The 26322-nt window shown below is 43.9% G+C and overlaps 1 protein-coding gene across 1 annotated transcript; it reads right to left on the bottom strand.

Annotated features, from left to right (window-relative positions):
* Positions 1-12035: 12035 nt before the first annotated feature.
* LOC119162254 (uncharacterized) lies at positions 12036-12764 on the bottom strand. Its single transcript, XM_037414715.1, has one exon. It carries the CDS (start codon positions 12762-12764, stop codon positions 12036-12038), a length of 729 nt encoding a protein of 242 aa, XP_037270612.1.
* Positions 12765-26322: the final 13558 nt, after the last annotated feature.

Below are 26322 nucleotides of genomic sequence, written 5' to 3'. Positions count from 1 at the left end.
CGTTGAACTCCATTGCTGCCATGACATACTCTTGTTCTGGTTTCTTCGACGTCTCGCGAGAATGTAACGTAGTAAGCATTGCGTTACGTACGCAGCGTCTTGTTTCGGGCTTATGCACGCGTCTATGGAATCGATACGTTACGTAAGGCAAATGCGCAGTTCTCTCCCATGGCAGTGCTGCAGCGCGTACGTTGGCTCGTTACGTACGCCCAAATAAAAGTAGACACTAGACACTTTTAGTTGGGCGTACGTAACGAGCCTACGTACGTGGCGCAATACGTTGCGTACGCTGCATGCAAAGCGCTCAACGACACTTATAGTTCACCGTATTGACCATACCAAGATACGTTTAGTTCAACTAGACATATATGGTTTTACAAATAAAACAGCTTTTGGGTGCTTTTTAGCGCCCTCGTTCGGTATCAGCGCAACATCGTCCCTCAAAGTAAAATATAGTCGGTTTGGGCCGGCTTTGTTGCTCTCTGCGTTCGATGCCATCGCTGCTGTTTTGATATCTGGTTCCTATATCAATCGAGATACCGTGAGAGCATCACGCCACGTACGCTTCACCTCATCCAGTTTACGCACGCCGCGTTTTTTTTTTCTGTTCAGACGTACACGCGTGTCTCTGAAATCGACGAGTTATGTACTGCACATGCGCAGTTCTCTCCCGTGACAGTGCTGCGTGCGGGAACTAGTTACGTACGGCCAGCTAAGATATATATATATATATATATATATATATATATATATATATATATATATATATATATATATATATATATATATATATATATATATATATATATATACGCACACACAAGATCACTCGTAACTGTGGGCATGAATAGATGAAGCACATGACCTGAACAGAATCCTAGTCAGAGAAAACAACGTAAGTTAAGCGAACTAGTCCTTCACAAAATAGCGTGGCATTGCGCCCATGGCCCGGAAATGAAGTCGTCTTTAGAAATCAGACAATAAAGCAAGACCACGTCGCAGTGAACAGACAAGACCTAATTAGTACTCAAGGCCGCGCAAATTCCACCGCAGCTTTCAAACGTCTGACCTAATCGATCATTGCCCTAGTCTCGGAACTCTTACCAACGTTCCCCTTAGTTTTATGTACTACCACTCCATTCCTCGTAACTGTAGGGGTCTTTCTTATTTAGTTGTACTTCATAGATTCGACTACAAGCATACATCAGGTGTGCTTTGAGGTACCGCGATACGGACGCACCGTCTGACCGAGCACGAGTGGTTGGTTGGCCATGGGCAATAAAAAACTGCAACCAAAGGAATCAACGCACCTAATGAAGCTTTTCCAGAAGCCACACGATATAGAGCGAGCTGTTATTTCGTATCCGTGAACAAAGAAAGAAAAAAGAAGGCAACAGAAAACTCAGTTGTAGAAATTTTAAATCCTGCACTGCGTTCAGTTACTCCGTTCTTTATTCTTGTTGCTAGCGCTATTTTCGCTAATTTTTGGGACCGACATTCACGAAAAAGGTCTTACAATAGCGTCGCTTTTTAAATACTGCTTTCTAATAATATCTGTGATTTCACGACCCAACACTACCATATGATTATGCAAAACGATGCAGTGGAGGGCTTCAGAACTTTTGGCCATCCGGTGCTTTTTTAACGTTCAGTGACATCGCACAGTACTCGCGAGTTTCTACCATTTCGCCGCCACCGAAATGGAACCACCGCGGCCAGGATCAAACCCGCGACCTTTGAGTCGGCGACCGAGAACCGTAATCACTGATCCACTGAGGCGGACAAAGGAAACTTTCTGGGTCCGAAGTATGATTTTAAGCGTATCGTTGTCGGAGTTGACTGAAAAGGGGTAAATGCAGATACATAGGCTACCAAATGTCTAGTGAATTCGTGCCAAGCATCTTAATCAAGAAGATTGAAACGCACTTATTTAGATAGATTGTATCATGTGGGAAATCGTGTGGTAAAATGCTATAAAATACGGGCGTAAAAAATATGTCATCTATACCAGGAAGCAGCAACCCCACGGCCTGCAGTCCGCATGTGGCATGCGTGGCAGTATTACACGGCCCCCGGCATCATGTTTGGAAGCCCCCTTTCCTCCCTTGTTACGTCCTATCCGAACGCCAACATGGCAGTTTTGACTTGAATTGGGGCCAGACACGAACAAAAAAAAAACTGAGTCCAGTTTGAATTGTACCCCTTATTCACACTTAGCAAGGTAAAATTTATGATTATTGCCAGTTATAACAATTGTTCTTCCTAGAAACTAGCACTTGTACACGTTTCGCACCAAACAAGTGAAACCTTATTGCGCTTCAGATGTGTTTGAGAATTTTTTGAAGATGTGATGTTCTAGAGCCGTTTTTAAATTCGAAGCGAACTTCAGTGACTTGACGAACTTCGGCGCTCAAACTCGCTGAAGTTCGCTGAGAAATGCTTCACATTTGAATATCAAAAGCTTTTATTGGAACTTGTTCGAAGGCACCCGTTTGACATCACTATAGTTAGAGCGGCACCCGTGGGAATGTCGGAGATGATTTTGGCTGTGGCATGCACTATATAGTGATGCCAGCAAAACAGCGAGTACCAGGAAGCAGAACGACGTATACGCTATCCTGATCCACCTTGACACGGTAAAGTCCCTCACCCAGGCATACATAGATGATGGTGGACGAAGGTATGAGTGCGTAAGAAAGAAGTATCGGATGTTTGATTAGCAGACCAATTTGTTAATTAAAAGGTACAAAACCTTGATTTCCCTCAAAGTGTTCTCGTAGGTGATGCGTACACTTCTCCCAGCACTCGTGCAATCGCTGATATTTTCACTGGACGCAAGTCGCTTTCTTTACAGCGGCTTTTTCAGCTTGCGAAATATCCAAAAGCCAAACGAAGTCATGTTGGGGAGTACGAAGCCTCGCATATGGTATGTTGTGTCACAAGTCGCAAAGCCTGTATCAAACGAGCCGAATTGAAAGGTGCTCTATCATGATGAAGCTGCTAGGTTTTTGCTGCCAACTGATCCACTTGCTTGCGCGCCACAGACGCACAAGAAATGAAATGTACGCATCCGATTCTTAACCTTATACCTCATTCGCAAGTCCTCGGACTCTGAAGCGACGGTGCTTTACAACTATAGAGAGATAAAGGGAGTTTCATTTGTAGAAAGGCAGGGAAACTGGCCGGATATTTAGTATGCTCTAGCCTACTATTCTACACCGGGGAGGGGAGAGGGGAGAGAAAAGAGTAATGAGTGATAAGGGCTGTTGAACAAGTGATTATTCCGTACTTGCTTAATGACTGTCATTTCAGCTTCGTGAATATCTGCTAGGACCAGCATAATGGCTGCGCATACTTAGAGTGGTCAGGCCACTTTTTTATCCGAGTGGTGCCAATCACACTGTCACTAAAAACTTCTTGAATATTTCAAAGTGTTTCCGCTTGGGCAACGCCGTCATTTTGGCAAAATTTGATGCAGTATTGCAGTTTATTTCTCCGTCGTTTTGCATATTGCCGCAGCCCAAGAAGCACTGACTGCACGTCCTCACTCATGGGCTGACTGTCAGCAAGTGACGCTCCTTCAGCTGTAAAAAAAAAAAAAAAAAATCACGAATGCGCATAAGCGTGCACTCCTCACCTCAAAACTTAATCTAATGAAACCTGCTGCATGTCATTGGATTACGTGGAAACAACAAGGAAAAAAAAATCGGTACTTTTTGAACAAGTGTCGTAATATCTAGGGTTAATATTAAGGCTTATTAGGAAAAATAAGCATGATATAAAAATTGTGTCATTGGTTTTTCATATAAACACTAATATTTATGGTTTTTACCCACAATTTGATGTAAATAGTATTGTCGCTTGGGGCAGCACATGACGACTGGGTGTAAACATTAACAAATGTAAAGATCCGGAAGCTCAGAAAGTCGGTTAACATATTACCGTTGCAACATCCTCCTTCATCACACCTTATAAATACATGAGCATTCATCCAATGTCTTGCTCTATCCTGGCACTTAACATTAAATAGATTACTCATAATGCCAGTCGTATGTTAGACAACGTACGTGTGTGCCGTAACTTTTCGAAGGCACGCTACGTACTGAAAATATTATAGAAAAGATGAAAGGTTTTCAAACTTGGATGAGATCTACCTGTTTTAGGATTCTTATAAAATAACTTCACTAGCTTACTTGGCGTGTACAAAATAACTTCATAATAAATCAGTTGACTGTATTTTCCGAATTATGCCATCACTTTTCATTACTCACAGGTCGTTACACTTCAGTATATGTCCATCCCAGTAACCCCTGTAATAAGGATGGCATTGAGTTTTGTAAGGCCCAGTATTTGGATCGGTCTTTTTTTGCTGTGTGCATAGTTAGACTAGAACCGATTCTTAGCGCACAATGCACTACTATTGCTGAGAACCAGCTTTTTCAAGAAATTTTATCTGGTATTGCCTCACTAGAATTAAAAACTAAATCTAATTACGCAGAATTTAGCTTGGTTTTATGATTTTTTAGTTCTCATACGTGATGCCTCTTTCTGCTTTAGCTTTGTTAGGTAACTAGCGCTTTCGCGGTGCGAACACATGGGCGAGCTGTGTGGGAGTGACGCGTCTTGATTTATTTTTCAAGTCGTGCTAGAAAATGATAGTGAGATTCGCACTCCCTTTATATATATTGTGCTCCTATGATTGCCAACAGTTATCATATCTGGGAGGAGGGAGTCTTCTTTCTGGTGAATCAAGCACGGGCAGCATTTGTCGCATGTCATCGTTTCATTAACAACAATGCACAACGTTTTTTAGAGCGTCAGTCGTAAACAGTAATTCAAGCATGCATGTGTATGCAGCGCATTTTTTGTTGGTGTAAGTATCCGTGTCCATAGGGTAGAAAGCGTTCGCTAATATGCCCTAATTCGTCGGCGGAACCGAATCCAAAAATTGAGGGAAAAGGAAAAATACATTTTAATGGCATCACCGCTGATAAAAATCGCACTTTAGGCTGCGTAGAGGAATTGCGTCTCCACGTCACGCATATTATTGATTCCTTCTTGGGAAAAGACAGACTTATTTGTGACGTCTTGCTGATCGTTCGTTAATCTGTCTGTTATAACATTGTCATAGGTATAGACCCTTTCACTGTTTAAAAACACAGATCCTTGATGACATCCGGTTTCGTTCACCGATGTGCCTGAATAGCAATGGTGGGCAAGAAGAGCGTTAGAAAATAGCCCGCTGATTTTCTGCACTTTCCTTTTATCATTTGGCAAATTATATTGAAATAAATGTTTTTTGAGCTACAAAAACTACAAGAGGATGCCTTGAACGTTACGCACGTTCTCTTTATTTGAAAAACTAATAAGAGACTTTCCTTACCCTCAAAAAAACGTGAAAACGCCCTTTCAGATTCTACGTTACTAGATGGTAACTGAGCTAACCGCAAGTTTTCTTCGGGCACAACGCTTGCAATCATGAAACCATCTATAGAAATCAACCTCAGGAACGGGCGTCGAAATGGCACAGACTTAATGAGGACGATGATGTTGTTGTCGGGCTGTGTCTGGGCTGCCCTGCTATCCTGCATCCTTGCTCGCTGTGTCTATTGTTAGCCCAACCAGCGTTCACCTACTAGATACTCTCCGTTGCAATATTTTTCAAAGCACGATGCATGGTTCGGGTGCCATCAAGCGGCGTCTCGTGTTCTGTACGGTGTCGCAATTTAGGTGTTTTGTCGTCATAAATGAAAAGAAGTCATGCATTGCCAGAGACAAATCTGTAAATATTTACAAAAGAGAACAACAAAAAAATGAGCCCTTTGTCATCACGTGAAGCCTTTCTTAAGAAAACATTCCATCGAGAATCACACGCTGGCATCATCATAGTCATGCATCATGGAAGGTTGCACGCTAAAAAAAAATGCTTTCGTTTGATTTGACTGATAATTCTAGTGCCGCCATGCTTGAAGCTGAAGATACATGTGTTTCCTTGCTAGCCATGCTTTGCCTCACCACGGTGGTTTAGTGGCTAAGGTACCCGGCTGCTGACCCGCAGGTTGCGGGATCGAATCCCAACTGCGGCTCCATTTTTGATGGAGGTGAAACTCTGTAGGCCCATGCGCTCGATATGGGTGCACGTTAAAGAACCCCAGGTGTTCGAAATTTCCGGAGCCCTCCACTACGGGTTTTTGGACGTTAAACAGCACATATCAATCAATCAATAATAGCCATGCTTTGTTACAAGTGATGAATAAAAAAAAACCTGCGTCTCTCCACATTGTGATTTTATCTCCAATTTGTTGTTGTTCACACACGCGAAACAAAAACCACAGGGCGTTAGTGGTATAGAAAAAAAGTAAAGCACTAAAAATTGATGCACGTGTATACAGAAGACGAAAAGTCTGAGTGCATTTGCGCTGAAACATATCCGAAGCATGGACGATGAATCACAACTGCGGCATTACCTGCAGGTTTCTATTGCATGCACCCTTAGCAGTGAATACTATTCTTTTCTAGAGCGGTGGTGGCCTGCGTATGTGGCATGAATACAGGCACACTAGCGTTAATTGCCGTTTGAACTGTTGAAACCACGATGGTGTTTTTCTATTTATCGTCATTGACTAGTCGTTGCGCTAACTATATGTAAAAAAAACTGACAACTTGGAGGTTTGACGTTTCTCATTTAGTATGTTCAGCCAATAAGATACATTTATCACCCCCTCCCTTCGATGTAAGTGCGAAAATTGACTGCAAGTAATGCATTTTGCGTACCCGCTTATTATTCAAGTATGCTCTTGTGGAGTGTTGTATGCAGTGTACGCTCTGAGAACTCAAGGACTAATTTTGTCATGAGGTGCAACGTCGGAAGTTAGCTCTCTTATTGTTACTGAGGAAATAAATTCCTTAAGGGTATTGAGCAAATAAAACAGTTCGTATAACCTTGGGTACTCACTTCCTGCAGAGTGTACAGAAGTGGCGTACCTATTGAAAATATTGATCGTCGTGGTAAAGCAAAACGTGAAAGGAGCACCACGCAGATGTATTCCTCACCGTCCAAGCACTTCGTACAAATGGTTAACTAGAAAAACCGAAACGTGCGGCGTAGATGTTTATCAGGTCAATACCCACAGTTCAGCAAGTCGTTCTCAACGATTGGTTGCGTCTGTCAAAAGCATGATTACTGTGGCACATGAGCGCCGTCTGGGCTATATCGGACGAATGAATTTTGGTTTTGCCTAAACATATAGAGCTTTGCTGTGAAATATAGACTAGCTTTTGCCTCGCGATATGCTACAGGTGTGCCAGTGCGATTCGCCATATATAAATAGAGAAAAGACACGCATGAGCAGATGATGCGACAAAGACATCCAGCACTGATGGCGCTCCGCTAATAGAATGCGACCGATGTGTTGACGTATCGTGACCCCCCGGAGCCCACAGAGCAACGGCATGTTCTACTTCTGCATAGGAGCTGCACAAGAAAGGAAATTACAAAGCGACCCATACAGGAGAAGGCGCCCCACATTGTGCCACTCTGTCCTTTGTTCGAAGGATGAAGGCGGGTATGGAAGCGCTTCTTTGAGAAGAACTGATCAGCGCGCATGCGCGAGGCGGCGGTACGCTTTCCGAAGGGCCTCTCTCGACGATCGTCCCAAATCTAGGTGCCCTCTCTTTGCTGGAGCCGAACAATTAATCATCGCATTCGAGCTCGCATGAACACAAATTCAATTATGAGAATTCTGTATTGTCAGCTAATTTTCTGTATTTTTTTCTGTGATTTTTCTTTCTGTGCTTACCGATTCTCCCGTACCGCTTCACTTTCTCAATTCTTTCGTTTGTATAGGATCCTCACAGTGAGGGTAGTACAGCAACGGCAACCTTTCACCTCTCTCGCTTAAGTTGTATAGCCTTGAAAACTTGTTGATTCTTTCGTTTCCTTAGCAGGCGTCTCAGTGCCAACAACCGAACTGAAGTACTACACGTAGGGTTTTATCATGTGGAGCTGTCGCTAACCCACAGAGTGTCCCATGAAAACCTCTTTGCATTTATAATTAGCTTCATTTGATATAGGTGGCAGAAGCTACCAAGAATATTTGTATTTTGTCTCATTCTTACTGACTGATTGATTTATGCGGTTTAACGTCCCAAAACCAGGCTATGATTATGAGAGACGCCGTAGTGGAGGACTCAGGAAATTCGGACCACATGGGGTTCTTTACCGTGCACCCAAATCTGAGCCCATGCACGGGCCTACAACATTTCCGCCTCTATCGGAAGTGCAGCCGCCGCAGCCGGGATTCAATCCCGCGACCTGCGGGTCAGTCTCAATCTTATGATTAAATAGTTGAAAGTTGAAAGTTGAAAGTTGAAAGTTGAAATTTATTTCACCACAACGATACACCGTGATTTACACAAACAAGAAACAATTGTGGCATGGAAAGTAGGAAAAAAGCTGCGCTATAGCAGCTTGACTAGCCCCACCTCCCATTTGTACAAGGCAACAGAAACAATGGCACACCAAACTCCATACGGTGCTCACGTATGATTGAAAAAAAAGAAAAAAAAAATAACATTCTAGTGGTTGTTTATGAAGTACAGAATAGATGCACACTTGGGTGTTTACATACAAACAATTATTGGGAAAAAAGGCAACCAAAATAAGACGCTATAACAGAAAGGGGTACACTTAAAATTTCATGTATTTACAAGTACTGGGTGCAATTTTTCTGGGTTTATAGCTCCTTATACAAACAGGTTTAATATGTCACTACTTGAAAGGAGACGCAATTGCTGTTCTGTGAGCTTGAACTTATTTAGTATATGGGGAACAGAGTGCTTTAGCATTTGGAGTCCGTAATTTGTTCGCGGTCGGGGGATGTGCCAATGTTCAGAACTCCGCATCGGACGCAACAAAATTTTCGGCTGTAAATGTGCAAAGCCTCTCAGGTTTGCGCGATTCTTTCGAATTTCAGACCTCAAAGACAACAACAAGTTATGTTCATATGCAACACAAAATTTTAAAACTTTAAACTTGACAAATAAATGGGATGTGTGTTCTCTGTAACCTATATTTGCAACAGCCCGTAAAGCGCTTTTTTGAAGTGTATACAACTTTTGTTTTGATGTTTCAGTTCCGGAAGCCCATACCAACTGACAATAGCGTAGATGAGAACAAAAAAGCGTATTAAAGATAAGAAGTTTCTGGGGGAGTGGTAGAAACGACTGACACCTTCTCAGCACGCCAAGGGCTTTTCTTAGCTTAATACACAATTGTTCAGTGTGAGAATTCCAGAACATATGTTGATGAAAGATGACGCCCAAAGTTTTGACAGTCTCTGAAAGTTCGATATTGAAATTATTTAGCATCAGTTTTTGTGTGTACGTACATGTCACTCCTTTCGCACGGAAAAGAACGGCCTTGGTTTTAGAGCTGTTGATCTGTAACGAATTTTGGCAGGACCATTTCGAAAAATTGAGTAACGTTTTATTAGCTGCTTTTATCAAATCGTCTATATTTGTTCCCGTAAAGAATAAGCTTGTATCATCTGCATAAATAATGTACGTCATTGAGTGATCCACATTTACAATATCATTGATATAAAGGTTAAATAGAAGAGGTCCTAACATGCTTCCTTGTGGTACACCGCGTTTGATTGTTTTGGGCATAGATGTTTGCCTATTTATAGACACACACTGGTACCGATCACTAAGGTAGCTTTCTATTAAATCGAGCGCGATGCCTCTAATCCCGTAATAAAACAATTTTTCTAACAAGGTTTGGTGATCAATTCTGTCGAACGCCTTCGTAAAGTCTATGAATACGCCTAATGTTAGCTTTCTTGCTTCAATGTTGCACAGTATCAGCTCTTTTTGATGCAACAGCGCTGTCTCCATCGATACGCCAGACCTGAACCCATATTGTGCTGTTGTAATCACAGAATGCGAGTCCAAAAATTTATACAATCTAGTGAAAATGATTTTTTCTAGAGCCTTTGAAAATATAGGTAATACCGATATTGGCCGGTAATTACTCATTTCATTTTTGTCACCACCTTTATAAAGCACTGCAACTTTGGCATTTTTCATCCGGTTAGGGAACATACCTGTGCTTAAAACAATATTATGAATATGCGTCAGGCAGGGTGATAATAAATCAATAACAAAGATAACTGGTTCCATTTTTATGCCGTATGTGTCCTCACTTTTGCTTTTTTTAAGTTTCATGAAAACGTTGTTTACCTCAGTTTTCTCCGTAGGGTCAATAAATATTGAGGGGGCTATAGGTGTTGGCATGTAACTTAATGCATTTCCGTCGTAAGTACTTTCTGACAAAGAAGTAAAGTACCCATTGAATTTATTGGCTAATGCTTTTCCTTTAAATATATGATTATCAATTGTAATTTCGTCGACACCGGGCGTCCTATTACTTGAAGATATAATTGTGTTTAGTTTTTTCCACATTTGCTTGACATCTACGATACCGTTAAAAATAGTATGGTAATAGTCGCGTTTGGCTTGCCTTAAAGTTTTTGAAAGACTGTTTCTGTAGGCCCTAAACGCTTTCAGTGCATTCAAATCGCGATTTTTCAAGAACACCTGGTACAGTCTGTTTTTCGTACGTATCATTTTCAATATACTTAACGTTACCCAAGGCTTACGTGCGTGGTTTGGCTTAGTTATTTCTTTGTACGGAAAGTGTTTTTTATATACCGAAGAAAAAATTTCTATGAAATGGTCATATGCAGTATCAGCCGTAGAGCACGCAAAAACTGTGTTCCAGCTTGTTCTGGCGAGTTCATCTCGGAACTGCGACAGTGTAACCGCGTTGATGTCTTGATATATTATATTTACAGTGAATTCTTTTGCCGTATTGTACGTATCAGTTACTAAATAAACAGGCAAGTGGTCGCTAAGTGTCACATTAATGGTACCAGAAAATAGGTCAATAATTGCTAGGTTAGTAATAAAAAGGTCGATAAGAGTTTCACTAGTTGCAGTGATACGTGTGGCGGTGGTTATTACATTAAACAAAAAATGGGAATCGAGAATCGCAGATAATTCGCCCTGTTTAGGAGTTTTTGTCAGCATATCAATGTTTAGGTCACCTCCTAAAATTAAAGAGTATTGGTTTACGTTTACAAACGAGAAAATAGCCTCTAGAAACGTGAAAAATTCGCTCAAGTTACCATCAGGTGGCCTATACACGACAGCAAATACAAAATTGTCGCATTTTGTACAAATTACCTCAATGTCCGTTGTGGACCAAGAAAAGTCATCGAGGAGGTCATTGGTAAATCCCAGTTTTGTGAACATGCATACGCCGCCTCCCCTTTTCAATTTCCTATTCAAAGAAACGGCACTGTAGCCGTCTAAATGTATGGTATCAAGATCAGAGTACCACGTCTCAGTCAGCATAATAACCGAGAAGGAAAACCCGAACTCGTTTATTAAAATGCAAAAGTCATCATATTTTTGGCGTAATGACTGCATGTTCATATGTAAAAATGTTAATGGTGATTTACACTTTTCAACAATATCCGACTTGAGTGTGGTTGGACTAATACAAGATAAAGTCATTGCTGATTATTATGGGTCAACGTAGAAGTGCTGTCAGTTTGCATTAAGTAGTGACATACTTCCAAATGAGAAACAGACAACGAAAAATATCACTGTGCCTACAGATTTCATCAACAAGGGCAGAAAAACGCAGCCAAGTTGTTTCCCAACTGATGTCGCGATACAGGCATAAACGCAAACAATCCAGAAAATAGCAAAAGTGGCAACTACAAACCAGTACTTGCAAAATTAAAGCACACAAGACAAAAAAAAATAAAAAAGCGGGCAACAAATATCGGAAAGAGAAGAAATGTGTGGCGAACAGAGCATGCGCATATAGCCTTTGCTCCGGGTAGACTATCGCAACATATACAACTATGTGTCTCCTTAACACATATGAACGGCATGATAAGATGCGCCATAGCACCACAAAGGGCTCCTTCAAAGCTTGGAACATTGGTCTTATTTTCCAGCTTTCATAATGGGTTGACCATTTTAGCAACGTCCCCACTGCATGAAATCTTTATTTTTGGAGCGTTGTCCATGCGCCGTGCGAAAATTTTGCCATTTTGCACCCAAACGTATTTCCAACCAGTTTCGCGTTTGCGTGCAGTAGCCTGACCTAGTAGACGTTTCAGCTCTGGGCATAGGTGCTCGTTAACAAAGAACGGCTCCTCCGAGTCAAAGCCTACGTCAGAGCACTTGAGCCGGGCAGCACGCGCATTCTCGAGGAAACAGTCTCTCTTCTGCCTCCGTGCGAACTGAACTACTACGTTCTTTTTTGTTAGGTTGGAGGTTGGTACTCTGTGCACCGACTCAAAATCGGCTTTCTCAAGTGGTACACCTACTTTCTCGCCAATTTTGATCACTGTATCTATAAGGTTTTCAGTGGCGTTGTACGGGATACCTTTGAGCTCCACATTTGCATTACGAGAATACTGCTCAAGGTGTAGCAGCCTACTCTCATGATCTTTCACCTTTTGAGCAAGATCAGCGCACGTGGCCTCTAGCATAGCGTTGGTCGCCTTGAGCTTTACATTTTCAGCCTTTACTTCTTCACAATCAGTATTTAAGGAAGCCACAGAGGACTTAATTTCCCTCAGCTCATTACGAAAGTCTCGCTCGAGTGTTTCCTTGAAGCCTTTAAATTCAGCCCGTAATTCACGCTTAAGTTCCTCGAAAAGTGCTCTTATCTCTTTCGCCATGTCTCAACGAGTTTGCTTCGGTACTTTTTTAATTGTGACAAAGACTTGTTTTTAAGGCATAGTAATTTTGCGAGTATGTTTGTTAAATGTGCACCGTTAGGCCGGTGTTGTGTATGAAGTGAAGTAGTGTCTTGCACTGCCTCGCCTCGGCCTCCTTACATAGAATTACATATTGATTGATATGTGGGGTTTAACGTACCAAAGCCATCATAAGATTATGACAGACGCCGTAGTGGAGGACTTCGGAAATTTCGGCCACCTGGGGTACTACTTTAATATGCACCCAAATCAGAGCACATGGGCCGGAACATTTTCGCCTTCATTGAAAGCGCAGCCACCGCAGCAATAGAAATACAGCTTCTAACACCCCCGAAAAGCACACGGGATTATCACAAGTCCCTGTAATTGTAAGGTGCTGGATTCATTGGACTACACTGCGGGTTATAGCAGTGCACCTAAGGACTGGCACACGAGCGATTTAGCACTCTGTCGGCATCTGAGAGTGGCACCTGAGGCACTAAATTGAACTCATGAGTCCGATTTTGGCAACCCAACCACGTGGTCACTAAGCCATTGCTTGGGCTTCCAAATGATTGATTTGTTATCTTCTACATCATACCAAAATTGCCCTACTGATTTATAAACCTCGTGGTCAGTAAACGGCACCCCAAATGTTTTTACTATCTGTTCCCACAAGCGATTTGCTGAGACGATAAGTGCTTTGATTGCGGAAAGCCGTCATATTCAGCGAAGATACAAAGCATATTGGCTGACGTATCTTAACTCCAGGTTTCGGTGTGGATCCCGGTAAGGTTGGTTACATTTCGAAGGCGGCCGAACACGATAACGCGGGAGCATATTGGCTTATATGCACGTGAAAGGGCGTCAGATGGTGGAAGTCTGAGGAGATCTCGTGTGGGTACGGCACCTTCTTTATGTAAACGCGCACTTACGAGTTAAGACACTTTTTTATTTCTTGTGTTCAAATTTTTTTGCAGTGACATAGAGTAAAAATGAACGCTTTTCTGTCATTCTACGTAATCGTTTTCCAGAGGACCACGACATTTCATAACCTTTCTCGCATCTCCGCACTCGTGGGTGACTTTATCGGACTTCCCAATTCTCAGTTAATGGAATCTTGCCGCGCCAGAGCGACGAACTCCCCTATTCCGCCAGCCGTCCTGCCCGTCTCTTCAAACAAACATCTCGCTTGGTTCACTCTCTCCCCCTCTTGTTGCTCTAGCTGCAGCCACTGTTTTACTGGGGAACCGCGACTGGTAATGGTGGTTCGGCTAACATTTGGGTGGGCTGTGCTAATTGAATTTAGGCTAAGCATTCAGTTAGGATGAAAATGTCCTCTAACTTCCCCTTCATAGTGCCCTTTCTCTCTCTATATAGTTCTTCTCTGTCTTCCTGTCTTTCTCTCTCTTTCTCTCTTCGTGGTCGTTCTATCGCTCATTAGATTTATAGCATCCCACGACGGATAAATGACGCTCGCAGTCTGGGAGCGCTGAAATATGAAGAGGGCGACCAAAAAAGCCGATGTGCCTTTTCATGAGGATGATAGTTTTCAGGTGACGCCATGCAGAAAAAGGAAGAGCTTGCCAGCTCCGCTGTAAATTGAAACAAAGGAGAGGGTAACGTTAGGAACATCCCAGTCTGTAATAACGAACGGCTTCAGAGGAGGTGACTTTAAAAGCTGTCCTCATGCATGTTTCTGCAAGTTATATACATATTAGTAATATGCATGGCAGCCACACTTTCTCGTTTGCCTGTTCACTATAGTGTTTGCACTAAATGCCGTTATGACTGAGGTATTGTGGAGTAGGGGCGAATATTTAGGGTGGCACTTTTCTCTTCTTTTTTCTTTTATAACCAATCAAAGGGGGCCAATATATTTCACTAAGAAAAAGGTGATGAGGGCACTCTTTTTCCAATCTGGAGGCTTAGTGAGCGCCGGAGCACTCGACCAGAAATACACAAACGCATGTTGTACGCTAACATTTATTAACGCGCGAAATAAAGCGAGCTTCAAAAAGCTGTGCTCGTAATGACCCGTTTTGAGGCAGCGAAAATTTTTCGGCCATGGTTGCAACGCATAAGACTCCAGCAAAGAACAATAAAACAGTGCTAGCAAAACAATCGGAACAGGAGACGGGACAGCCTGTCTCCTATTTTTGTGAATGTCTTGTGTGTCGCGTTCGAAATTCTCGTTATTTATAGATAATTTCACCGAATTTCCAGTGTTCTTACGCGCTGAAGGCGAGGCAAAACGACACAGGCTTGTGCCGTGTATGCTTTTTCTCATGCTGCTTTAGCGCTGTTTTATTCTTCATTCACCATAGAACAACCGGCCTATTCAAGCACATTGCTAAATACTATGGTAATGTCGAAACAGCTAATAACAAAATTATGCACGTGCGTATGAATGAATGCGTGATGGGAAGCGGTTAAATGAAAACTGCAGAAGAAATGCAAACGCGTACGATTGTGTTATACTTTCGTCCTACACAACGTGGGATCTCGTAGAGTCACTATATTTGTTTACGCACCACAGTCACAACGTCTATCTGATTCAACTTTCATATTTACGTATTTGGAACAGAACACCTGTGCAGTGACTTGTGTGGACAAAGGAATGTTGGGTGCTGGACGATGACAAAGTGGGGATGACGAACGCAAATAAACAAAGGTACGGCACATATATGTGCACGTTAGACGATTTGCACCTCTTGAGGCACTGTGTTCGTATTCATTCAGGATGACTTGCCCAAACTGCATGAGCATGCACCCGGATGGCTATACCGAGCGGATCAATGCCATTGGGTAAATAATACGCTGATCACAAAGCGCTGTTTCACTCCCAAGTTCGTAAGCTTTATACGGATAAGAGAATTTTTAACGTTATTGTTTTACGTCGCAAAAGACAGGTACAGCCTCAGCGAAAATTTGAAATGGTGCAAGCAAATACATCGTTAGTTCTTTTAAAAATTACCCCGTCTCGCGCTGAATAGAACTATGTGTAGATGCAAAGCAGTGGGCGCTAACGCCTACACTGGCAGTGGTGTTAACGCAGGTGCTCATCGCGGCGTTGCGCAGGAGAGAAACCTGGGGAGGCGGAAAGCACCAGGATGGCCATCTTACTGCCGATTGGCTACTTTTGAAAGGCCACGGCGACAGAAATTGACGTTGGCTACTTGGTTACTTTTTGGCTATTCTTAAGCAGTGTACATACACAGCTAATATACGCCAGAACTATCACTCGGTGACCCTCGGTCTATTCGCATTTTTTAGGGGCAAAGCTCCTAAAGGCGTGGGTTTGTCTATGCCTTGTATGTACGTGACCGCCTCTAGTGCTACCTTTGTCAACTGCCCACTACTTTGTCCTTGTAAACATCCCACTGCACTCCATCACCGGTCCACCACTTCACCGACCGTTAGAATGAAGGGGGAACGGAAGCGACGTATAGCTACCACTCACGAATAATAAAATTTCTACTATAAATATATGCAGTGTTTGTGACGTGTTCGATGGTGTAGTGGGTGATATTCGCGGATAGTTTACGATTTAGCGATGAAACCTTCCAGTGCTTCGCCCCACTCATCATCATTCCCTCCGTGGATATGCCGTGATTTTTACTCAGTACACCTGAAGCAATTAGTTGGGTTCGAAACATGTCCCGGCCGCCGTGGTTTTTACTTTAATAATGGAACTGCTATAGGTTGGACAGCACTGTAACGTACGTAGCAGGCGGGGGACTCGTTCAAGTTTTTTAGCCGCCATACGCCCCACGCGCTTAGGCTCTGAGCTGTGGCGCCACTCTAGGCGAAAGTTGGCGAAATGTGGATGCATGCGACTAATAGAAGACTTGCGCAAAGTACATGCTTCCTGCTGTTCTTGCAGTTTTTTTTCTCTTCGGGTTGAATATTTTTACTGCCGACGGTGCTGCACCCTTCAGCCATGACGTTTGTTATGTCGACTGTTCTATTTTATTTGTTTGGAAATGACCGGCCCATTTTTCATCACCGTGTGCGAGCACGATGCACTGCATGCCTTTTTTTTTACATGAATGCGACTTAGCTGTTTTTTGCGCGAGCTTTCATTACGGACAAAAATAAAAAAAAACATTTGCATGCAAAGAGCCCAGCCAGTCTTGTTTTTCCAGTGGTTCTAGCTGCAGACTGCACATCGCGTCATTTTTTATGATATTAATATGACGAACGTTCTAAAAACCATGCCAAGAAACGTATTTGGTTGCCCTGAGGCCGTATTGAAGAGCAAGTACGGCAGTTTCGTCAAGTTCACGTGAGTGCCCACATGTCAGCAATGCCCCCGCCGCGGTAGTCTAGTAGCTAAGGTTCTCGGCTGCTGACCCGCAGGTCACGGGATCGAATCCCGGCTGTGGCGGCTGCATTTTCGGTGGAGGCTAAAATGCTGTAGGCCCGTGTGCTCAGATTTGGGTTCACGTTAAAGAACCCCAAGTGGCCAAAATTTCCGGAGCCCTCCACTACGGCGTATCTCATAATCATATGGAGGTTTTGGGACGTTAGAACCCACATATCAATCGATCATTATACCAGCAATGAAATTCTGGACCAAATTATAGACCAACCGAGATGCATCAGCTGCTAATACTATGCAAGACATTGCAGGTAGGGCGTTGAAACTTTTTGTTTTCTTTAAACCGCATCCAGAAGCGTAGCAATTGTTTCCTGCTGTGCCTCTTACGAAAAGCGACTCAAGAAATCAAATGTTGCACGAACTCCTCACGATCATCAGTATTAAATTTAGACTACTTCTGAAGAGTGTTACATGCTCTACTCTAACATGATTAAAAAAAACTGTGCTACAATTACTGCTAAATGCGAAGTACTTTGCTCACTTTACATTAAAGGGCCAGTAAACAGGCTCCGACTTTTTTTTTACACCCCCCATACAAGCTCGGCAATCTGTAGTTTAGACCACAGGGATCACGTTTTCTGAATATTACAGCGCTGTGCGGCGCGCAGAGCCTCAATTTTGAAAAACAATTCCCACGCATCTTGCCTACGCCTGACCGACCCCCTTGCACGTGCAGTGACGTCAACTCGGCGATCGGTGACGTGACGTAAGACCCAGCTCGCCGAAGCAGCTCGTCGATTGGTCTAAATCAGGTGTGAAAAAACAGTAGGGAAGTCAACGTCAGTTCCTGTTCCCACCCAAAACTACGAAACTGCCCCTTGCTTCTTGGCACTGCGGTGAAAGAACCAACCTCGCAGTGGTCGCGTGCGCGTGTGCATTCTTCGCTCAGCGACAGCGCCTGTGCGCACGTACGAACGTACTTCGCCCTTGACATGAGCAACAAGGATAAAAAGCGTTGCTCTGTCGTCAGCTGCAAATCGAGCAAATGGGCAGTGGAGAAGCATCGGCAACGAGTGCCTCACGATGGGGCCCTGCGCGCTGCAGGGCTGAAGCGAATCAGCTATCTAGCGACGTACGTCTGGGACCTGATCGTTTGCCGTCGACACTTCGCACCTGACGCTTACACGGTTGACTCGCGGCTGGCGCGGCAAACGGTAAACAAACAGCCACGCTTCGCAGCAAGTGGAAGTGCGTTGCGACTGATCGAGTTTACCGATGATGTCAATCGCTGACGTGGTGTCATGTTGCCGAAGTGGGCGGAGTCACGACTATGGGCTACGCCTTCTCCTTCATGGAAGGGAGAAGGGGGGTGAGCACGCTCGAAAATTTGAAACCAGCTAAGACCGATGCTCTAACTCCTGTAACTTCCTTAATATAGCACGTATTTGCAAAATTCTTGCGGCAGCATGTTCGCTAAAAAAAACTGCACATATACCTTTTTTTTTAATTTTTCCACCTCAGGGCTGTTTACTGGCCCTTTAACAGTGCCGTGGGGCATGCTGGCAAAAGTGAACTCGATTATGTACACTTTACTGTCGGTGCAGTATTATAACCACTTTCTATAGTTTTAATGCCTCCTCGAGGAAGTTACCCGATGCTGCTTTTTACACTGATTGAATGTGATAAAAATTGCTGTGATGTATATTTTTTATTTTTAAGTGTCACAACGCAGTGATGGTTTAGTTAAGCTGAAATCACGTTTGCCTACTTTTTTGGCTCCAAGATAAATTTACGGTGTCTGGTTGGCTACTGTTCTGGCTACTTTAGTTATCTTGTGGTTCTTTTTCTCCTCGAGGATCTGGAAGCCCTGGAATATACGCAATGATGGACCAGTGTTTTCTCCTGGAGCATGCCAATCGCCGGTAATGGCCTATGAGACATAGAAGACTCCGATTGAACGCAAAGACAGGCAGTCCGCTTTCAGTTAACGCACACGATGCGATTTATAATTGTTCAACAGCCCCGCCGCGGTGGTCTAGTGGCTAAGGTACTCGGCTGCTGCCCCGCAGGTCGCGGGATCAAATCTCGGCTGCGGCGGCTGCATTTCCGATGGAGGCGGAAATGTTGTAGGCCCGTGTGCTCAGTTTTGGGTGCACGTTAAAGAACCCCGGGTGGTCAAAATTTCCGGAGCCCTCCACTACGGCGTCTTTCATAATCATATGGTGGTTTTGGGACGTTAAACCTCACATATCAATCATTATTATTGTTCAACAAAGCACAGAAAAACTCTACCCATGGCACTACCATGGAGTTCAAGATCCAGTGCTTATATGTACGAGGTGGACAGTGAACGGTTGTACAGCGCAAGCAGTATCAAGGAACTCGCTAGCAAACGCTGCCTCAGTTGGTGTTGCGATTCGAGCAAGAGGAGATTGTAGGAGAGGGGGAGGGGACGCGCATGCGCAATGAGGGTGGAAATGCTGCGGAAGGGATGCCTAAACGAAAGAGAGAGTGAGCTTAGGAGATGAAAAAGGGGAGGGGCACGCATCCTCTGTAAAGGTAGCCATGCCACACACCGATTTAGTTCGACCACGGCCACTGGATTATGATCCAGCGGCCGTGGCTCTACCATAAAACGCTTCGCATCTAAAATCACGGTGGCCGTGTACACGCGACAAACGTTGCTCCAACAATTCGTAGGAATTGTTCACGGAAAACATTTCACGGTATGACGTGATAGTCCCTCTTCTTAGCACCAAGATAAACGTGCTCAAGAGATTAGCAGCCTAAACTTACGGGAGTAAACAGCGCGTTGAACGATTGTTTGACTAATATGTGAGGCTTAACGTCCCGAAACCACCATGTGATTATGAGAGACGCCGTAGTGGGGGGCTCCGAAAATTTCGATCACCTGGGTTCTTTAACGTGCACCGAAATCTGAGCACAGCGGCCTACCGCATTTTCACTTCGATCGAAAATGCAGCCGCCGTAGCCGGGATGTGATCCCACAACCTGCGGGCCAGCAACCGAGTACCTTAGCCACTATACCACCATGGCGGGGCGATGGCGCTAACTGTTACCACGGTGTTTGCGAGTTGAATTCGCGGGCTTTCAAAATCTCCCCGTATTCAGCCGAGGCCGGCAGTCAGTCAGTATTTTCGTATTCGTCACCTATGGTGACGAAACTGAGAATTTTGCTTGAATAGGATATAAATCACCTCACCCTAGATAGCATCAATTGTAGGCCATTACAGAAGTCCGTCATCTTACAGTGGACATGGAAAATTTGTGCTGGATGTGCGCAGTCGTAACGTACACGCCACAGCATCGCTACACAGCGTCGAAACAAATCAAAGAAATAATATGCGACAGTCTCTTTGAACTTCAAAATTTCGTTGACACGTGACCTTAGTGAAACTGTCCTACATGGTGTCACTGGTAGGCGGGGGAAGTGATTTTAAATGAAAAGAAGAGAAAAGTGAGCCCTGTTACTGTCTCTCAGGGGGAGGACACCTCAACAGAAGCTCACGAGGGATGGAGTAGAAAAGGGATTAAAAGGACAGGATTGAAATGTAAAGAGATAGAGAGAGAGGAAGGAGAGAGCGAGGCGCAGGGACAGCGAACGATTGAAGTAAGGAGAAGACAGGAAAGATGGACATGATTAAAAGAGTCCGAGGACGAGGCAGCACTTGCAAGAGCTCGTGTCAGGGTCAGGCGATGGCGTAGGGCTAATCCAGTCGACCAGAGCTATGCTGTCGTCTTCGTCGAGAAACACCGTCAGGAGGTGGCGTAGGACCAGCCCAGTCAACCAGAACTGCACTGTTGTCGAAGATCCCGAGGGCACAACCGGTCAGCACGGAATCCAGTGAGCGAGTGCGGCACGTTGATGTCGACTCTGGGAAGCTATTCTCATAATGTCCATTTAGCCCTTCACTGACTGGCTGGAGCTCGGCGAGCAGCGCACCACCTGTTTCCGGTCTCTCTTCCGCAACGTCATTTTGATGCCACACATCTTTCACAACTCTCTACGTATATGAAAAAGTCGGAATGTGTTTCGCCACAACGAATGCTGACCCAAGAGATTTGCTTTAGATGCACATCTCCGAGGCCGTGCGTGAACTTTAATCCCGTTAGTCGCTGTATTAGGTTTAATGCGGTCGCCCACCTGATGCACTTGGAAGGTCGGTATTCATTTCCTGCATTGTTCTTCAAATATCTCGACACCTTCATACCCCCAAGTTAAGACTTGCCAAGTTTGTTTAAAAGTCCTGTCACCGTACAATTTATCTAGTTTTCGTTACGCAGGTAGTGAATTAGCGGGTTCCGTGCGTCAACGTGGTCATGAGCTCCATGACGTTACTACTCTCCGTTATATTTTGTTTTGTTTTTTTGGAGGGGGGGGGGTTAGCTGAACGCGCTCCACTGATGTGGATATGTCCTCCTAGAGAATACCAGTAGAATTACGCTCTTGGATATCGTAGTTGTGACGCTTAAAAAACAGTGAGAATTGCGGAGTAACTTGGTGTAGATGTTCCATCGATATGATATAAATAAAGAAATCAGCACAAAAGTACGGCGCCGGCTACTCAGTGATGGTTGAACACATGTTTCAAAGGAAAACAAAGTGCATGTAAAATAGAACACTGAAACACACATATGCAAAAACACATTCATACGCGCATATTGACCAACACCAACACAATGATAAGGAAATGTTCGAAAATCAACGAATGAAGTCGCTGATAATGTCCCTCGTTAACATTCAATCGAAGCGGCACAAATTAGTAAAGCACACGCCTGGTACGTATGGAGATGTATTTGGTAACGTGTACATAACACTCGACACGCCATGCACTTTAGCACACACATATGAGAAATGTCGTATTGTGACGTGCTTATCAAAAAGAAAGACAATGGCAGTTGAGCATGTGCCATGAAGTACAATGAAATGGATGAAAAAGAAGAACTCGCTTGCACGTTCTATTAAAAGGACCGACATGCTTCTGGTGTCGCAATCTCTGCGGCAACACCTCCGTTTTGACGTCGTGACACTGGTGGTGATGGAGCCTACAACCTGATGCAGGAAAGTCTTGCTCGGAACCGTTCACCTTGTCCAGAGACTGAGTCTCTCTGTCTGTCTGATGCCAACAGGTTCGATTCAAGACGGCGTCTCGGCGTGTGATTATGTAGGCAGTCTATAAGAAGGTGACATACGTCTTCATCTATAAGTTCACATTTGGATTCGGGAGTTCCAGCTCTGCCAATTTCGTGCCAAAAATGTTTTTGTTCGCGGTGCCTAGCCTTAACCAGTAAATAGGTGTTTACATACTTCTATCTAATGCTATAGCGTAACTTTATTTCAATGAATGCATCGATGTAATGTAAATCACAGCTCTTTGCACTTTGGTCAAACGAAGCATTTTTGCCCATTCTGAAAATTGTAGTTGTTATATTGCTACGCAATTCATTTTTCGAAATTGGTAAAGAAACAGGAACATACTTACGATGTGCTTGTCGTGCCGCTTTATCGGCTGCTGTGTTTCCAGGAATGTTGCAATTGCCAGGTATCCGCTGGAGTTCGATGTCATATTACACCTGGCTTGCTTTAGTGAGCTTTTAAAGCATTTTTTTTAGTTCGCAGTATTACTAAATACTGTCGTGTTTGTACTGGAAAGTGATGTTAATGCGGCCTGTGAATCACTGAAAAGTACCCATTTTTTTGCGTCGGCTGCCAAGTTTATAAAGTCTCTTGCATACATAATAGCTAAGATCTCAACTATTGGAGATGACGTCGTGCGACATAATTATTGCGTTCGCAATCATATGGACAGTTCCGGCTGGTTTTTACCGTTGCCAAAGCGGCTGTCATGCACCGTATATGTATACGTAGCTATATTTTGGGAGGATCAAAAAAGAAAAAATTAGCCCCGTATCTGCATGTTACACTCCAAATGTCATCGAAACACGATAGTCTTGCGTCTGGAGAGAGTGTTCAAGACATTCTTTTGATGTTCTGCGCAAGAAAATTGGTGAACGGTACTCTGGAGGTGCTGCGTTAGAGTGCTCCGATGCGTGCAGCGGAGGCGAACGAGCGCATCGAGCCACGTCACAAGTGAGACATGAGCGCTATCTGGCAGTTATCTTGGAAAACGAAGCGCGTGGCCTCCACGCCCGTTTCGGATGTGATAAGGTGTAGATCGCAAGGAGAAGAGTTCGTGCCACCACCGTGTCATCTTAGCACAGCGTTGGAAACTTTTGCCTTTTCGTGCAAGCATCGCATTGTCAGCGCAGCGTGATAAACGCAATGATCCTTAAAATTACTTATTTATCCCTTTTCTTGTAAAAAGACACGCAGAGAACAATGACGTATTATTATGGCGCCCCACATATTTGAAGTATTTGCTTTCTAACTGATAATCGCACAAGTAAGAACGCTGAACCCTGAGCAATATTGATGGGTGCTGCGGATGGGGTTCGCCGTTTGAAATACTGTTTCGTGCCGTTTGGGGTATCGTTACGGCAGACAAACCTAGACATGGACAGACAAACAGACCGACAGACAGGCAGACAGACAGACAAAAATTGATGCATCGAAGGTGCCCAATAACGACTATTGTCTTTAAAAAGCCGCCCACGCTCAGCACCCAGCTCGTCGTGATGCGCCAACGCGCGTTATCTCCCACGCGTACTTTGCCCCACGCATGGGAGCAGGTGGGGGGGGGGAGGGTTGGTGCTTGCGCATTCGCGCTTATTTTTCGTTGGGAAGAATTGTTTGCATTGACCTTTCACCGGAAGATTGCGTTAGCTGCCTGGGCCACAAAGGTCAACTTCGCTCACTGGGCAGGCCCCGTTTGCATAAAGAGCACGCTTTTCAAGCATAGCGAAGTAACAACTAGGACATTCGTATCTCACTCATATTGCACTCATATCTGTACCTTTTTTTACGTTTCGTGTGTTGTTTTTGCTTAAACAGGACGCTACGCATCGAGGGGTAAAGATTGTCAGTTAGCTCTTGTCGTGTGTGGTTTTCGTTCATCATTTGTGCGTGAGCAGTGTGCTGCACGTTTTGGATCTGCTAGCCGTTCTCAGCTCTATTTCCAAGTTAGTGCTGTCGCATTCATTGCTTCGAACTTGCGGCCAAAGTGTGACTTTTAAAATGATTACTGAATATTGAGCTGTGGTATAATGAATTCTAATGTTGAAGAAGATGTTCAAGACAACAGTTCTTAGTGGTTCTTCTTCCAAGTAGAGATTGACATTCTTTAACTTCCTACGGATGAAAAGCAATACAGCTGTCTGTGCATGCGATATAACTATTCATCATTCTTTTAAAAGGTGGTTAATAATATTTAGGCCGTCTTGCAATGTAATCTGAATTAACTGAACGTCCGTCCCACATGCCCAAATGCACACATCATCTGCATATAAAGAGTATTTCTACAGAAAAAGCAGTATTTTTGCTAAATTAGTAATAACACAGTTGCAAAAAAAAGAGCTGAGTACGCTTCCTTGTGGCTCTCCCTGTCTGACGTTGCATTCAGCACTCTTTCCTTCACTCGTCTGAAAGAATATTTTGCGAACTGATAAAAATTTGGATATCCGCCGCAAAGAACTGCCGGACAGTCCGAGTTCCAACATGCTCAGCAGAACATGAGTGTGACTGATTGTGTCAAATGCCCTTTCCATGTCTAAGAACACTGCGATCGTATAACTACCACAGGCGCGTTCATGCTCCACATACGTTACTATGTCCAGTATTGTATCCATTGTGCATCTCTGTTTCCTAGAACCTGTTAAGTAGTTGGAGAATACGCCGGTTCTGTTACACCACCACTGAGGTCCCGCACAAGCCGAACAGCACTAACGTCATCGGCACTATATGACTTAAACGCCGTTACAGTTCACGATTGCCAGCCTTGCCAATGCAACCACAGAAGCCCGCCAAGAGCTCCTATTCCTGAATGGGAAAGACCAGAGACGCCTTGGCACACGCTGCACATTGATTTTGCTGGACCTATCGAAGGGTGTTCGTTCCTGGTGGTTGTAGACGCATACACCAAGTGGCTGGAGGTAAAACAAATGGCTACAACGACATCGGCAGCAGTTATCGACACTCTGTGGTCGTTGTTTGCAACGTTTGGCCTACCGCGGAAGGTGGTCTCGGACAACGGCACTTCGTTTGTGTCCACGGAGATTCTCAAGTTTTACAGCGACAACGGCGTCTCGTCTGTTACATCAGCTCCATACCACCCGGCTACGAACGGACAAGCCGAGCGCTACGTGGCTGAGCTAAAGCGCGCCCTTACTAAAGACCAGACTGGGACATAACACTTACGCAAACAACTTGTCAGAATTATTGGGTAGAAGGATTCAAGGCTGAAAAGTATCTTATCTGGTTTTGGTATCGAAATAATCCAAGCGAGCTCCCAAGACTCGGGTACAAGTTCTTGTGCCCATGTTCTTGATAACTTTTGCATTGGTTCAGATATTCTGGGTTCGACGTTTGCTAAATATGTCCGTATGTCAGTTGTAAGTTAAAACTGTTTTTATAGAATAACACTTTCACACTACATGTATGGCTGTTTTTTAAACATAACGTGCAATAAAGAAAGTTCATTTTATTTGTGCTGATTCAGTTTCATCTTACTGAGAAATCAGTCAGCTTAAATTTCGCCTCTTCAGAAAACACGAACAAAAATTAAGAAAAACATCAACAAAATTTTGTGGCTGCATTGCCCAAACAGACAGCGTACCTGAAAGAAGGCACGAGCACATTTTGCTTTCATGCGATGTGAAAAAGAGGGCTTAAGTGGCAACCCTCTTCCTTTCAATTTTTCATGCTTTTCTTTAATTTTGGTATGCCATAATGACATCATGAAAGAATTTTTGTGTTCGTGACTTATTTCTAGTAGGATGCCTGGCAACTGCCAGTGGTAAAAGCACCGCTGCCGCGGCCGAGAGGGAATACAAGAGAGGTATAGGGAGTTTCCGTCCACTGATTCAGCGACATTGACCACGTTGTGCACCATTCGTGAATTTTTACCAGGCTGGTGTTTATTGAAGTTTGTTCATTTTGGCAAGTTATTTTTTAAAATAAAACATTCATCAGCAAACAGCCTAATTTGAACATCAGGGCACACAGCTGTGGTGCTATCGTTCATATACCGGGTGTTCAAATTTAAGCTTTATGAGTTTTTGAAAAATAGGCACTCGAAG

The sequence above is a fragment of the Rhipicephalus microplus genome, chromosome X (assembly GCF_043290135.1).
Source record: "Rhipicephalus microplus isolate Deutch F79 chromosome X, USDA_Rmic, whole genome shotgun sequence".
Classification (NCBI taxonomy): domain Eukaryota; kingdom Metazoa; phylum Arthropoda; class Arachnida; order Ixodida; family Ixodidae; genus Rhipicephalus; species Rhipicephalus microplus.
Note: the sequence above shows the minus strand (reverse complement) of the source record. Positions and strands in the feature narration are given on the sequence as shown.